General features: G+C 56.6%; 1 protein-coding gene across 1 annotated transcript in view; it reads left to right on the forward strand.

Moving 5' to 3' along the window:
- LOC122381041 overlaps positions 1-16,136 on the forward strand; it is a 32,775-nt gene that overhangs the window by 7,078 nt on the left and 9,561 nt on the right. The window contains exons 3-4 of the mRNA XM_043364739.1: positions 141-1,433; positions 6,355-6,522. Of these exons, the coding sequence (XP_043220674.1) occupies positions 141-1,433; positions 6,355-6,522 (1,461 nt within the window). The remainder of the gene's footprint in view (positions 1-140; positions 1,434-6,354; positions 6,523-16,136) is intronic.

Genomic DNA, 16,136 nt, shown 5'->3' on the forward strand with positions numbered 1-16,136 from the left:
CTGTGTGCGTTTGCCGTGTTGTGTCTGGCGTGCCGTCTGTTTGCGTTTGCCGTGTTGTGTCTGGCGTGCCGTCTGTTTGCGTTTGCCGTGTTGTGTCTGCCGGCCGCGGCGCGCTGACCGGCGGCGCCCGTCGCCCGCAGGGGTGAGCTGCGTGCTGCCGTTCGTGGCGCTGCACATGTCGACGCTGGGCCTGTCGGCGGCCGAGCTCGGCTGGCTGCAGACGGTGCTGCCGCTGGCGGGCTGCGCCGGCCCGCTGCTGGGCGGCGCGCTGGCCGACCGGCTCGGCTCGTACCGGCCGCTGCTGGTGGGCGCGCTGCTGCTCTGCGCCGCCGCCTACCCGTGCCTGATGCTGGTGCCGGCCGTGCAGCCGCCGCCGCCGGCCGACGCCGAGCTGGAGGCGCTCACCTTCCTCTGCACCGACCAGGGCGGCCTGCTGGCCGCGGCGCGCTGCCAGCAGCCGTGTCGGCTCGGCGACCCGCGGCCGCGCCAGTACTACCTGGAGCGGTGCGCGTTCACCTGCCGGCCCGGCGTGCCGCTGCCGTCGGGCCTGCCGCACCTCTGCCTCACCTCGGGCGAGAACACCGTGTGCGAGCTGGTGGCCGACGTCGGCGACGGCCTGGTGGTGAACGGCTCGGTGCCGCGCCTGCTGGAGCAGCCTGACGAGCGGGGCCAGTGCAGCTACCCGCTGGTGGACCTGGCGCGCGGCCACCAGACGTTCGACGCGCTGACGTGCCGCGCGCCGCCGCAGTGCCACGTCAGCTGCCACGCGCGCCAGCTGAGCGTGGGCGCGCCGCCGCTGTGGGCGGCCGGCCGGTGTCGGCGGCCGCCGCCCGACGGCCGGCTCACCTTCTGGCTGTACTTTGGTCTGCGCGCCGTCACCGAGCTGTGCCTGCCGCTGGCACTGGTGCTGGTGAACACCAGCGCGCTGGCGCTCTGCCGCCGCCACGGCTCCGACTACGGCTGGGAGGCCGCCTGCGGCCTGCTCGGACTCGTGACGTTCGCGCCCATCTGCGGCTACCTGATCGACGTGCACGAGAAGCTCTTCAAATACCTGGACTTCAGGCCCAGTTTCTACGTGTTCTGCGCGCTGATGCTCATCTGCGTGATCCTAGCCTCGGTGGTGCCGGTACCTCCGGCGCCGACCGGCCGGCGCGACTACCTGCGCCCGCTCGCCAAAAGCCTGTGCAACCTCGAGTTTTTCAGCGTTCTGTGCGTGCTGATGCTGCTCGGCACGCTGTGGGGTTTCCTGGAGGCGTACCTGTACGATCACGTGAGCGCGCTGGGCGGCTCTCAGCTGCAGAACGGTCTGAGCCTGGCGGCGGGCACGGCGCTGCTGCTGCCCTTCCTGGCCAGGGCCGAGCCGCTCATCAACTACTGCGGCCACCACCACATCTTCATCATCGCGCTCATCATATACATCGTCCGATACGTCAGTGAGTACCGGAGCCGGATGTCCTGACACTGAGTACCGGAGCCGGGGGTGGGACATCACTGACACAGTACTGGGACCGGCGGTGGGACATCACTGACACAGTACCGGGGCCGGGGGTGGGACATCACTGACACTGAGTACCGGAGCCGGGGACCGGGGGTGGGACATCACTGACAGTACCGGGGACCGGGGGTGGGACATCACTGACACAGTACCGGGGACCGAGGGTGGGACATCACTGACACAGTACCGGGACCGGGGGTGGGACATCACTGACACTGAGTACCGGAGCCGGGGGTGGGACATCACTGGCACGGTACCGGAGCCAGGGACCGGGGGTGGGACATCACTGACAGTACCGGGGCCGGGGGTGGGACATCACTGACACCGAGTGCCGGAGCCGGGGGTGGGACATCACTGACACAGTACCGGAGCCGGGAGTGGGACATCACTGACACAGTACCGGAGCCGGGGGTGGGACATCACTGACACGGTACCGGAGCCGGGGGTGGGACATCACTGACACTGAGTACCGGAGTCAGGGACCGGGGGTGGGACATCACTGACACCGAGTACCGGGGACCGGGGGTGGGACATCACTGACACAGTACTGGGACCGGGGATGGGACATCACTGACACCGAGTGCCGGAGCCGGAGCCGGGGGTGGGACATCACTGACACTGAGTACCGGGGACCGGGGGTGGGACATCACTGAGTACCGGGGACCGGGGGTGAGACATCACTGACACTGAGTACCGGGGACCGGGGGTGGGACATCACTGACACAGTGCTGGGACCGGGGGTGGGACATCACTGACACTGAGTGCCGGAGGCGGGGGTGGGACATCACTGACACAGTACTGGGACCGGGGATGGGACATCACTGACACAGTACCGGGGCCGGGGGTGGGACATCACTGACACTGAGTGCCGGAGGCGGGGGTGGGACATCACTGACACAGTACCGGGGACCGAGGGTGGGACATCACTGACAAAGTACCCGAGCCGGGGACCGGGGGTGGGACATCACGGACACTGAGTGCCGGAGCCGGGGGTGGGACATCACTGACACAGTACCGGGGACCGGGGGTGGGACATCACTGACACGGTACCGGAGCCGGGGGTGGGACATCACTGACACAGTACTGGGACCGGGGGTGGGACATCACTGACAAAGTACCGGAGCCGGGGACCGGGGGTGGGACATCACTGACACAGTACCGGGGACCGGGGGTGGGACATCACTGACACTGAGTATAGGAGCCGGAGACCGGGGGTGGGACATCACTGACACAATACTGGGACCGGGGGTGGGACATCACTGACACGGTACCGGAGCACAGTGATGCAAATGGGGTTCACGAGTGGCCATAAATACGAAAAAGGCCCAAAATTCAAGTTAACTTAATCGAATAAATCGTATTATGGTCAGTCAGGCAAATGTTTGGGGTGTCTGAAAAAGTATGATTTTAATGTTTTTGTCAAAACCGGCCTCGTGTAGGATTGTCAGAAGTCGAGACATTTTCGATGTCGTAAAATGACTGTCAGGTACTTGAAATTCAAGTGCCGCTAGCGTGCGTTCATGTCATACAAACTGCAAAAGTTATACATGAAAATGATCCCCGAAACCTGCTGCTTCTAATGCCACGTCACAAAAAGCCGTATCTATTTTGGTTTGGCGGTGAGCTAACTATTTGTAATCATGTTGCAACCGCAGTTTTTTACCAAAAATATTTGCTTTCAATTCACCTACAGCACTTCACACAGTGTGTGCCCGTTAATGCACCATATCATAGCATTCCCTAATCATTTCTGAGTCGCATCGTAAAAGAATTAAGGTGCTAGCACAGGGCTGACCGGCGCTACAGAAGTTTTCGTCCGGCACGGTCGGGTGCCGCGGCGCAGCGGGCGTGGCCGGGCGGCCGCGCCGCCGCGCCGCCCGGACGCCGCGCGGCGGCACCCACCCGACCACTGCGCTCCCACTGAGGCGCCCGACAGCCCGGACAAAAACCTCTGTAGCGCCGGTCAGCCCTGTGCTAGCGCCTTAACTCTTTCACGATGCGACTCAGAAATGATTAGGGAAGGCTATGGTATGGTGAACTAACGGGCACACACTGTGTTAAGTGCTGTAGGTGAAACGAAAGCATTTTTTTTTCTTAGTAAAAAACTGCGATTGCAACATGATGATAATGATAAATAGTCAGATTACCGCCAAAGTGAATGAGATACGGCTTTTTGTGACCCGGCATTAGAAGCAGAAGGCTTTGGGGATCATTCTCATGCATAATTTTTTCAATTTGTACGAAATGAACGCAAACCAGCGGCGTTTGAACTTGCGAGTGTCTGACCGTCATTTTACGACCTAGAAAATGTCACGACTTCTGACGATTGTACACGAGGCCGGTTTTGACAAAAACATGAAAACCATGTGATTTCAGATGCCCCAAACATTTGTCTACTCGGCCATATCGCAATTAACTCGATTTGGTAAACTTGACTTTTGGGTATTTATGGCCACTCGTGAACCCCATTTGCATCACTGTGCGGAGCCGGGGGTGGGACATCACTGACACAGTACTGGGACCGGGGGTGGGACATCACTGACACTGAGTATAGGAGCCGGAGACCGGGGGTGGGACATCACTGACACAATACTGGGACCGGGGGTGGGACATCACTGACACGGTACCGGGAACCGGGGGTGGGACATCACTGACACAGTACCGGAGCCGGGGGTGGGACATCACTGACACAGTACTGGGACCGGGGGTGGGACATCACTGACACAGTACCGGGGACCGGGGGTGGGACATCACTGACACAGTACCGGGGGCCGGGGTGGGACATCACTGACACTGAGTACCGGAGTCGGGGGTGGGACATCACTGACACAGTACTGGGACCTGGGGTGGGACATCACTGACACAGTACCGGGGACCGGGGGTGGGACATCACTGACACAGTACTGGGACCTGGGGTGGGACATCACTGACACAGTACCGGGGACCGGGGGTGGGACATCACTGACACAGTACCGCGGACCGGGGGTGGGACATCACTGGCACTGAGTACCGGAGCCGGGGGTGGGACATCACTGACACGGTACCGGGGACCGGGGGTGGGACATCACTGACACAGTACCGGAGCCGGGGGTGGGACATCACTGACACAGTACTGGGACCGGGGGTGGGACATCACTGACACAGTACCGGGGACCGGGGGTGGGACATCACTGACACAGTACCGGGGGCCGGGGTGGGACATCACTGACACTGAGTACCGGAGTCGGGGGTGGGACATCACTGACACAGTACTGGGACCTGGGGTGGGACATCACTGACACAGTACCGGGGACCGGGGGTGGGACATCACTGACACAGTACTGGGACCTGGGGTGGGACATCACTGACACAGTACCGGGGACCGGGGGTGGGACATCACTGACACAGTACCGCGGACCGGGGGTGGGACATCACTGGCACTGAGTACCGGAGCCGGGGGTGGGACATCACTGACACGGTACCGGGGACCGGGGGTGGGACATCACTGACACAGTACCGGAGCCGGGGGTGGGACACCACTGACACAGTACTGGGACCGGGGGTGGGACATCACTGACACAGTACCGGAGCCGGGGGTGGGACATCACTGACACAGTACTGGAGCCGGAGGTGGGACATCACTGACACTGAGTACCGGGGACCGGGGGGTGGGACATCACTGACACTGAGTACCGGGGACCGGGGGTGGGACATCACTGACACTGAGTGCCGGAGCCGGGGGTGGGACATCACTGACACTGAGTACCGGGGACCGGGGGTGGGACATCACCAACACTGAGTACCGGGGACCGGGGTGGGACATCACTGACACAGTACCGGAGCCGGGGGTGGGACATCACTGACACTGAGTACCGGGGACCGGGGGGTGGGACATCACTGACATTGAGTACCGGGGACCGGGGGTGGGACATCACTGACACTGAGTGCCGGAGCCGGGGGTGGGACATCACTGACACAGTACCGGAGCCGGGGGTGGGACATCACTGACACAGTACCGGGGACCGGGGGTGGGACATCACTGACACTGAGTACTGGAGCCGGGGGTGGGATATCACTGACACTGAGTGCCGGAGCCGGGGGTGGAGCATCACTGACTAAAAGATACAGGGGGCTGATGTCTCTAATCTCAACAAGTCTGCAACCATCTCAACTCTCCAAGGGCTTCATGCTGGCATCTAGGACGTCACGTTATTTTCCAAAGTCCAAACGCTCTTACGCAGCTCTATCCACGTACCTAATCTGTTAGCTCTGGGATAACTTTGTACTTTCTTAGCATGATATGCTCGTTGGCGGGACCTGACATGGTTGTTTCGACACCAGCACATAAAAACAGTTTTTCAGCATTCTTTCTTCATGTAGTCACTGAGCAAGGTGTCTTGCACAAATAAGAGTTGTGTTATTGGGTACTGATTACTGATTAGTGATTAGTAAAGTAATATTGTATAAACATTCTATATTTGGGTACCTATTAGCAAACGCTCTTTGAGGCTCGTTACAACTAAAATAAAGATTCAAGACCTTAGCCTCATAATAGAGCTGAATATATTGCCAAACATGTTATTACAAAATGAGATGACTTAGACTATTTCGTGCGTAGCCCCTTATCAGCTCTGATTTGGTCAAGAGACTTGATAATGGGCTAGCCCTAAACAGTCGTTTGGTTTTTTATCATATATTTGGCAAGATATTCGGATTTATTATTAAGGTACGATTTTAAATTTGCATTGTTTCGTGTTATGAGTGTTTGAAATTTTACATGGGTGTTCATTTATTTGGTATGGGTTCTGGCAGGATTAGGCGGGTGCTGGGACGCCCCCAGTGGAGTACAGTTCTCCAGGTATGGCGTTGTGTGTCGGCAGGCTATGCGTACATCCTGGTTCCGTGGCTGTTTCTGGTGGCCGAGTCGCTGGAGATGTTCACCGTGCACCTGGCCTGGCTGGCGGCCGTGCTGTTCGCTGCCAGCCAGAGCCGGCCCGCCACCGAGGCCACCGCGCAGGCCGTCATCACAGTGGCCCACTTCGGCGTCGGTGAGTGGGCGCGGGCCGCCTGGTCACCCGCGGCGGGCCGCCTGGTCACCCAGCAGTGGGGGCGGGCCGCCCGTCCAGCAGTGGGGGCGGGCCGCCCGTCCAGCCGCCTGGTCACCCACCTGCATCCTGCAGCAGTGGGGGCGGGCCGCCCGTCCAGCCGCCTGGTCACCCACCTGCATCCTGCAGCAGTGGCCGTCTCTTGCGTCTTACGCAAAGCAGTTTGTGTCTCAGACGTAATTTAACCCTCGCCGGCCGAGGGGGGAGGCGGGTGCCGCCCCCCTCGGTTTTTCGTGATAGCTCCGAACACGCTGGCGATAGAGAGCTGAAACTTGGCATACCTGACCTTTGATCCAAGCCGCATCTTTTGACACCAACCGCATTTTTGGGTCAGGTCAGGTCACTGACCTATGACGTCATAAGTGAACCTCTGCACGGTCTTCAGATGTCGCAACTTCGTAACGCCCTCACTGCCAGAGGAGATGTCACAGGGAAATGAAACTTGCAGGATCTAGTATCCATTATGAGTCTCACAACTTGTATATCTCGGATTTTTCCTAAAGGTCATATGAGGTCAGGTCATTTTCGTGACCTCACCATTATAAGTCAATGGGGAAAAATTCAAACTGCTATTCTGGCGCCGGGAACGATCTCCAACTATCTCAAGCACACAGAATCGTGATTTGATGCACTCCTTGCCAGGTCAGATGCGTCACTTTTGCAATGTTGACCTTCCGTGACGTCATTTATGACGTCATCAAGGTCATATTAGTTTTTCGTCAATAACTCCCGATCAAATTGAGCTAGCGAGTCGAGAAAGCCACCAATGGACTCAGGAAGACCTGCCGAATCGAATGATATGCGACATGACCTCTTTCGACCAACTTCGTGACCTAAGGGTGCTGACTGCTGACCTGACCTTGACCTGAGGTCAACACCCTAAGTTGACCTGACCCGAACAAAAAGTATATCATTCGACGCGCCTGAGGAAAGCGAACACGATGCTGCCAAAATCGCGGCTCTGCGGCCGTTTTTTGCGAAGTTATTCACCAAAAACTGAACCGTACCCTGGGGCACTTGACCTGACCTCAGAGGTCACCGGTTGACCTAGGACCTTAAAATCGGGTACCAATCTCTGCGTCTCGTAACGGCACACACGCTCGTTTTTTCCGCGACGCGCTAGCTCCACCAGGGGCGAAACGGCGAGGGGGGTCGCACCCGCCCCCCCCCCCCCCTCGGCCGGCGCGTATGTAGAAAACCAATAGGTCCGGCGAGGGTTAAGCAACCACTTGAGCACTATTATCTGATGACCTTTGAATTTCAGGGAGTGCTCGAGCACCCCCAAAACCCCTAATTCTTCACCCCTGCGATATTCTGGCAATATGCGTTTCAGAACCTGCCGAAACGTTTACCTATTACTAAGGTATTTTGACGCCAAACGATTATGAAAGGTACTTCTCATTCGCTCGTATTGTTAAATTTCACAGAACCTATCTGCTGTTTGGGTACAGGCTACGCACTCATGGGGCGGAGCCACGTAATGACGTCAGCGCTAATCTCCGCCCGCTCCTTGCCCTAATCTCCGGCGCTCCTTGCCAGGCGTCCGGTCACTCGCGGTCACTCGCGTCTCGCGCTCCATCCAGGCTTGATGGTGGGCGGTAGCTGGTAGCGGTAGCGGGCGCTGGTAGATGATGGCGCTGGTGGCGGGGCTCGAGTATGGCCGAGCACAAGCCTCTGCCCGGGCCTGAATTGACGTTAGCATTACGAGTGAATGGTAAGTGCCTGTCAATAATCGTTTGGCGTCAAAATGCCTTTGTAATAAAAGTTTCGGCAGGTTCTGAAACACATGTTAGGCCACAGGCAGCGTATCCATCAGTCGTGTATTGGTGCTCAATACAGGCATTGCACCAGCAGCAGCAGCACCAGCGGCAGCACCCGCGCGTGGCGGCTCCCCGGTCCAGAATGACCGCCGCCCCCGGCTGCGGCCGTGACCCCGCGCCGCCGGTGGCAGCGGCGCGCCCAGCGGGAGGCGGTCCGCAGTGGCGCACCCAGCAGCGCGCCGAGAGGTGGCACCGGGCACACAGTGCACTAACACATCCTAACACACCTCCCCCCTAAACAAAATGTCTCTTTTTCTCTGCCCTGTAAAGCACCGCGATGAAACGGCTGCTTCGACCACCGGCAAGGCCGCGATCAGCTGCAGCCGTGGCATCAGCTGCTCGGTCTGCGGCGTTGCAGTCGGTGACGTCTGCTCTCGCGACGTTCGTGCTGGTGACGTCCGCTCTGGTGACGTCTGCGCCGGCGACATCTGGTACTGGTGACGTCTGCGCCGGCGACGGCGTCGAAAATCGAGCGCCGCATCTGCACCTCAGCGCTGGGACGCCAACTCGCGCTTCACCCCCTCGAGGTTCAGGCCTGCCGACGACACATTAGCTCAGAACATGTCGCACACTTTGGTCACACATAACCGAACAAGTCTGACGTGTGTATGTTTATGAATATTACTACGGCAAATTGCACAGAGATGCTGAAGGATTGACAATGACATTAAATGTAATCACTCACAAGCGTATTCACAGGTCGGGGTACCATACCGGAGGCCGGGATACCCTCCCGTAACGTGTGACATAATGGACTCGAAGTTTGTCCTGGTTGTTGTGCGCTGGCTGTCTCGTCAGGTATCCACGCGAAGGTCGGAAACGAGCTGTCCGCTTCTAACACCATGCTCGGTTCTTTGCTCTCAGTTTGCTTGTTTTGGTCGGACTGCCCCCTGCTGGCGCTTCGGATCGCCGGAGGAGCATCTGGGACGTGCGTCTCTCTCGCTTTTAAAGGCTTCAGGTGGTTGTGGTGTACCCTGATAACCTTCCCACCAGGCATACTGACCTTATACGTGACTCCTTCCTCAGTTGGACCTTGTTTCTCTATCACAGTCCCTGGTCCCTTGTAGTGCAATGCCAGCTTGCGTTTGCCTCCAGGACAAGTGGTGTGGTCCCTCACCCAGACCTTCTGACCCGGCATGTACGGTGTCTCTCGTGCTGACCAAGATTACTTTACTACTCGTGCTGACTGGTCGCGGGAATCCTTCATGTTGGCCGCTGCTTGCTCGATTTTTTTTCACGGACTTCTTCATGTGCATGGCGTAGCTGACGAAGCTTGTGTTCTAGGTAGGTGTCGACCATCGAAACCTCCTGACGTGTTCTGAATAGCTCATCGACGGGAAGGCGAGCTTCACGTCCGTGCACCAGAAAGAAAGGCGTGAAACCGGTCACCGAGTGCCTGGACGTGTTGTAGGCGAATGTGAGGGACGCCAAACGATCGTCCCAGTCGGACCCACATGGCTTGATGTATTTTGATGACATGTCTTTGAGCGTCCGATTGAATCGCTCTACCATTCCATCGCTTTCTGGCCGATAAGGTGATGTGCGAGTCTTTTCTATGCCCATTCGCTTACAGAGTGATTGGAAGACGGCTGATTCGAACTGTCGGCCTTGGTCGCTGTGGAGGCGCTCCGGTACCCCGTGGTGCAGTACCAAATCGAACATGCACTCGGAAACTGATTCAGCCGTTTGATTTGGCATGGCATATGTGGCCACGTACTTGGTAAAATAATCCATAATGACTAGGGCGTATTTGTTTCCACGTCCGGATACTGGCATCTCGGTTATATCGACGGCCACTCTTTCGAATGGTCTCGAGTATGTCTCTGTTTGGATTGGTGCTTGCATTTTTGGCGTTGGTTCGTTCCTCCTCTGACACAATTCGCATGTTTCGCAGTGCTGGTTAACATCCTTGCTCATCCCTGTCCAAAATAATCTAGCCGCCACTTTTCCAAAGTGCGCGTCTTTCCCAAATGGCCTGAAGTCTCGTCGTCGTGCAACATCTCCAAAACCACCTTGCGATACGTTTTGGGGAGGAGCGTCACCGAATCGCTGTCGCTGCCCGATCTCTTTAGTTTCATGATGCCCTTATCTATGAACAGCTGGTCGAAAAAAAACGAGCCATCGTTCGTAGAGAGCTACTCTTTTTCTTGAGCTCCTTCCTTGGGGGTAGCTTCCCCGCTGCCAACCAGTTCTTGACTTCATTCAGGACGGGGTCCAGATCCTGTTCCAGCTCTAGCTTCCCGAGGGTAATTTCTTCCCGAGAGGCTTTGTGGTTGGCGGTTAGGAGCTCGCTGACTCCTGCATCAGCTGCTGGATCGGTGAAATCGGTGACAGGCCTCGACAGAGCATCGGCATTGCCGTTGTCACTACCCTTTCGGTACTCAACGACGAAGTCGTACGTGCTGAGCTCAACGGCCCATCGACCTCTCCTCCCAGTGGCATCGCCGTCAACGTTGATGGATTTCGGGATGTTTTTTAGGGGTTTGTGGTCGGACGTGATGGTGAATTTAGTGGCCGCGAGGTAGTGACGAAAATGTCTGATGGCCCACACAATCGCCCACAGCTCCTTGTCGTACGCTGGCCATCGTCGTTCGCTTTTGTTTAGCACTTTGCTGGCATACGCGACGACTCTCTCTTCGTCATCGACCATCTCTGTGAGAACAGCTCCCACCGCAGTGTTTGAGGCGTCAGTTGCGAGCCTGAACTCCCCTTTAAATGTCGGCAGGGTCAGGATTGGAGGAGACGTCAGCTGTGTCTTGATGTTATCGAAGCTTTCTCTAAGCTCGTCCGTCCACTCGAGGTCACCTTCATAGGCGTAGGAACGTTTTCGAAAGTGGGGGGGCCAAGGTCCCAGAGGTCCAAAACCTAACCTACCCCCAAAATCCGATTTCTCCTCGGATTTCGGCCACTTTGTTTTCGCAAACATGATCAGAGATAAAAAAAATCGAGACAAAAACAAAAACAAAATTGGTTAAAATTTCAGGGAGACTCCCGTCCATAAACTCAAACTGATGGACGCGTTCCCCTGTCCTCCGCAGCCGTTGGCACCCATGCAAATTCCAGAGGCATCCAGCAACTTTTTCATTACGAGTAAGCGTGAAACGTGCAAAGCGAGTCTTTTCAATATACCTATAAAAATCAGCATGAACGGCCCAGCTAGGCTCAGCCAGACCTATAACGTTTTTAAGAGGTTTTATATCAGCGACCACTGCAACTGGGCTGATTGACTATCAGAGGCCGGTGTGGGACTTTTAGAGGTCGGTCTGGGCCATCAGAGGCCAGTTTAACCCTCGCCGGACCGGACCTATAGGTTTTCTACATACGCGCCGGCCGAGGGGGCGGGGGCGGGTACGACCCCCCTCGCCGTTGCGCCCCAGGTTGAGCTAGCGCGTCGCGGAAAAACGAGCGTGTGCGCCGTTACAAGACGCAGAGATCGATACCCGATTTTAAGGTTCTAGGTCAACCGGTGACCTCTGAGGTCAGGTCAAGTGCCTCAAGGCACGGTTCCGTTTTTGGTGAATAACTTCGCAAAAAAACGGCCGCAGAGCCGCGATTTTGCCTGCATCGTGTTCGCCTCTCTCAGGCGCGTCGAATGATGTACTTTTTGTTTGGGTGAGGTAAACTGAGGGTGTTGACCACGGGTCACGGTCAGGTCAGCGCCCCCAGGTCACGAAATTGGTCGAAGGAGGTCATGTCGCATATCATTCGATTCGGCAGGTCTTCCTGAGTCCATTGATGGCTTCCCCACTCGCTAGCTCAATTTGATCGGTAGTTATTGACGACAAACTTATATGACCCTTATAACTTCATAAATGACGTCGCGCAAGGTCAACATTGCAAAAGTGACGCATCGAACCTTGCAAGGAGTACATGAAAGATTCAGTGTGCTTGAGATAGTTGAAGATCGTTTACGGCGCCAGAAAAAGTTTTCAGTTTATCCCCATTGACTTATACCTAATGGTGAGGTCACGAAAATGACCTTAGGAAAAATCCGATATGTGCAAGTTGTGAGACTCCTAATGGATACTAGGTCCTCCAAGGTTCATTTCCCTATGAAATTTCCTCTGGCAGTGAGGGCGTTGCGAAGTTGCGACATCTGAAGACCGTGCAGAGGTTCACTTATGACCTCATGGGTCAGTGATCTGATCTGACCCGAAAATGCGGTTGGTGTCAAAAGATCCGGCTTGATTCAAAGGTCAGGTATGCAAAGCTTCAGCTCTCTATCACCGGCGTGTTCGGAGCTATCGCGAAAAAAAAACTATGGAGGGGCGGCACCCGCCCCCCCCCCCCCCATCGGCCGGTGAGGGTTGAGGCCCTCAGAGACCAGTACAGGGCCTGCAATGGGCAGGATGAGACATTTAGATGCCGCCATGGGCCATCAGAGGCTAATGTGGGCCCTTACAGGCCAGCATGGGCCCTCAGAGGTCAGTGTGGGACCCTAAAATGCCGGCATGGGCCGGTGTTGGACCCCAGAGGCCAGCAGAAGGCCCTCAAAAACCAAGATGGGCCTCAGAGGCCAGCATCGGGTCTTCAGAATCCAGTGCAAGGCCCTCAGAGGCTAATGCGGGTCCTTACAGGCCAGCATGGGCCCTTAGAGGTCAGTTGTGGGGCCGTAACAGACCGGCATGGGCGGGACCTGGAACCTAGAGACCAGCGGAAGGCCCTCATAGGCCAAGGTGGGCCCTCAGAGGCCGATGCGGACCCTTAGAGACCGGCATAGGATCTTCAGAATCCAGTGCGGGGCCCTTAGAGGTCAATATGGGACCCTAAAATTATAAAATACCAGCATGGGCCGGTGTTGGACCCCAGAGACCAGCAGAAGACCCCCAAAACAAAGATGGGCCTCAGAGGCCGGCATCAGGTCTTCAGAATCCCGTACAATGCCCTCATAGGCTAATGACGGGTCCTTACAGGCCAGCATGGGCCCTTAGAGGTCAGTGTGGGGCCCTAAAAGACCGGAATGGGCCGGCGTTGGACCTCTAAGGTCAAGATGGACCCTCAGAGGCCGATGCGGACCTTAGAGGCCGGCATCGGGTCTTCAGAAATCAGAATTCAGTGCAGGACCCTCAGAGGCACGCACCTTAAGGTTAGTCTTGGGACCCCAGAGACAGAAATGAGGCCACCAGAGGCCGGTGTGAGGCCCTCAGACGCCGACTGGGCCCTTGAGGCCGGTTTAGGGGCCCTCAAATGAGGTCAATGTGGGTTCTCAGCGGTCAATGTCGGCGCTTGACCGCCACTGAAGTGCCCTCCAAGATCAGTGTAGGACCCTCAAAGACTGGCTTGGGAGCTGTTAATAGCTAGCGTGGGATTCTTGAGCCTCGTGACAATCGAATAAGGGCCAGAGCCCCATACGCCCATGGGGGCCCATTGGTTGTTTGGGGGGAGCAAATGATATGATGGCCCCCTGATTAGCCTTTGGAGGGGGGAAGGGCATGGCCCTGATCCCCCCTCTGCGACCGCCACTGCACTGAAAGTGGAAGGGAAGGGGCAGATACAGACATTGCTGGCCCCCAGCCTGTTTGAGCCGAGGCGGGGGCATGGTCACCCTGGCCCCCAGCTAGTACGCCTTTGACGAACTATGCCGACCCCAAGCAGATCCGGTCAAGCGTTGGTCGTTTGTATACGCATTCTCCGCACCGTGCTAGTATTGTCTTATACCTTTTCAGTGCTCGCTGTCCCGTGCCCCGTATTCAACAAAATGCTGTCACCAGGACCCACAGTCTTGTCTCTGATATGGTTTCCTTCATTGAGTGAAGGAAATTGCGGTCAATAACGCTGTAGAAACAAAAGGGAATCTTCATTAAAGGGCAAGCTGAATTGTTGTCAAGTTACCGGGTAGTAGCACTGGTACCTAGGTACAGACAGACACTGACTTAAGTCAGCAAAAAGTGGGGGGGCCAGTTAGCATTGCTGGCCCCCCCACCTCCGAAAGTGGGGGGGCCATGGCCCCCCCCCCCCCCCCGGCCCCCCCTGTTCCTACGCCTATGGTCACCTTTCTTTTCTGCGGCTTCTCGGATTGGACGCACCAGGTCGGAATAGTTTGGAACGAACCTGGAGTAGTATCCTGCCAGTCCCAGGAAGCTCTTTAGATCTTCTGCTTTTCGCGGTCTAGTCCAATTGCGCACCTTCTCTATGTTGGCTGGGTCTGGTTCGACGCCTCTCCTTCCCACCTTGTGTCCGAGGAACACCACCTCGTCTCGAGCCAAGCAGCACTTCCTTGGCTTTAGCTTCATTCCTGCTGCTCTTATCCTTTGAAATACTTCCTCCAGGTTCTTTAGATGTTCTCGTTCGCTCTCTCCAAACACGATTATGTCGTCGATATAGACGAGGCAGCTCTTGGAGTCCATTCCAGCCAGCACCAGCTCCATCAGCCGCTGGAACGTCGCTCCTGCGCTCTTCAGGCCGAACGGCATCGCTCGGAAGTGGTGGAGACCTTTTCCTGTGCTGAAGGCAGTCTTCTCCCTGTCCTTCTCGGCGACGTCAACCTGCCAGTAACCTGACGCCATGTCGAGAGTTGAGAAAAATTTTGCTTCGGCGAGGCTGTCGAGGCTCTCGTCCACCCTCGGCAAGGGAACTGGCAAGCTTTGTGTGACGGAGTTCACTGCTCGGAGATCGATGCAGAACCTGAAACTGCCGTCTTTCTTTTTCGCCAGGACAATTGGTGAGCACCAAGGGCTGGAACTTTCTTCAATGATCCCTTCTTCAAGCATCTTTTCTTTTTGTCGTTCCACCTCCTCTCTCAGCTTTACTGGGATTCGTCGTGGCCGTTGACGTACTGGCGGTGCATCGCCAGTTTTGATCTGATGTTGAAGGAGAGTCGTTTTTCCGATGTCTGCTTCGCCTTTGCTAAAAACATCACGGAAATCCATCACTAGCTGCCTTAATGAAGCCTTTCCCGTTTTTGAGAGCACCGCTGACTCCAGTTTGAGCTCTTCATGAGTTCATCGATCGTCCCCTCGTCGACTGCGGCTGGAGCAACCGATGTGTCTGGAATGTCGTAAATACCTCTCCCATTCTCCTGGATTGAGTACAAAAGTCCTATCTCTGTACCTGGAGGGATCGTGATTGCCTCACTCCCGATGTTTGCGATTTGAACCGGGACCTTGGCTTCGCTCGTCACCGCGGTGACCACGCGAGGGGTTCTCCATTCTTGCTCATTCCCCACGGGCTGTGGCTCGAGCACCCCTTGCCAATTGACTTCCTTGGTGACTTTGACACCACCGTCTGGAATCTCGACGTCGACCTGAACGAGCGTCTGAGACTTTGCCGATATTGTAACAGGCGAGCATGTTAGCACCCTGGCGCGCTGGGGTCGTAGCTCTGCGTATGTCGGGAGTGGAATCTCCAGGCTGCCGACCCTGAAGACCCCTGCCTTGTCGTCTAGCACTGTTTTGTGCTGGCAGTAGAAGTCTCGGCCGAGAACGACTTGGTAAATCAGACCTGGAATTACCAGCATAGGCTGGATGAATTGCAAAGCCTGTATGGAGAATGACACTTCTGCCTGTGTAGTGACCTGTATTCTCAACCCACCCGCCTGAGTTATTGCTCCAAAATGCCCTCTGCGGGACGAGTGTTTCGGTACGACCGTCTGGGCGAATTCTTGTCCGATCATTGATGCGTCGGCTCCAGAATCAACCAGGGCCCATACGCTGCGCCCTTCGACTTCGATTTTGATGACAAAAGCGCGCTTGGTGTTTGGTTCTTGCCCCGGCATTGCCGGAGTATTCTCCACAGCGC

This window comes from Amphibalanus amphitrite, unplaced genomic scaffold, assembly GCF_019059575.1.
Source record: "Amphibalanus amphitrite isolate SeventyFive unplaced genomic scaffold, NRLGWU_Aamphi_draft 000112F_arrow, whole genome shotgun sequence".
Classification (NCBI taxonomy): Eukaryota; Metazoa; Arthropoda; class Thecostraca; order Balanomorpha; family Balanidae; genus Amphibalanus; species Amphibalanus amphitrite.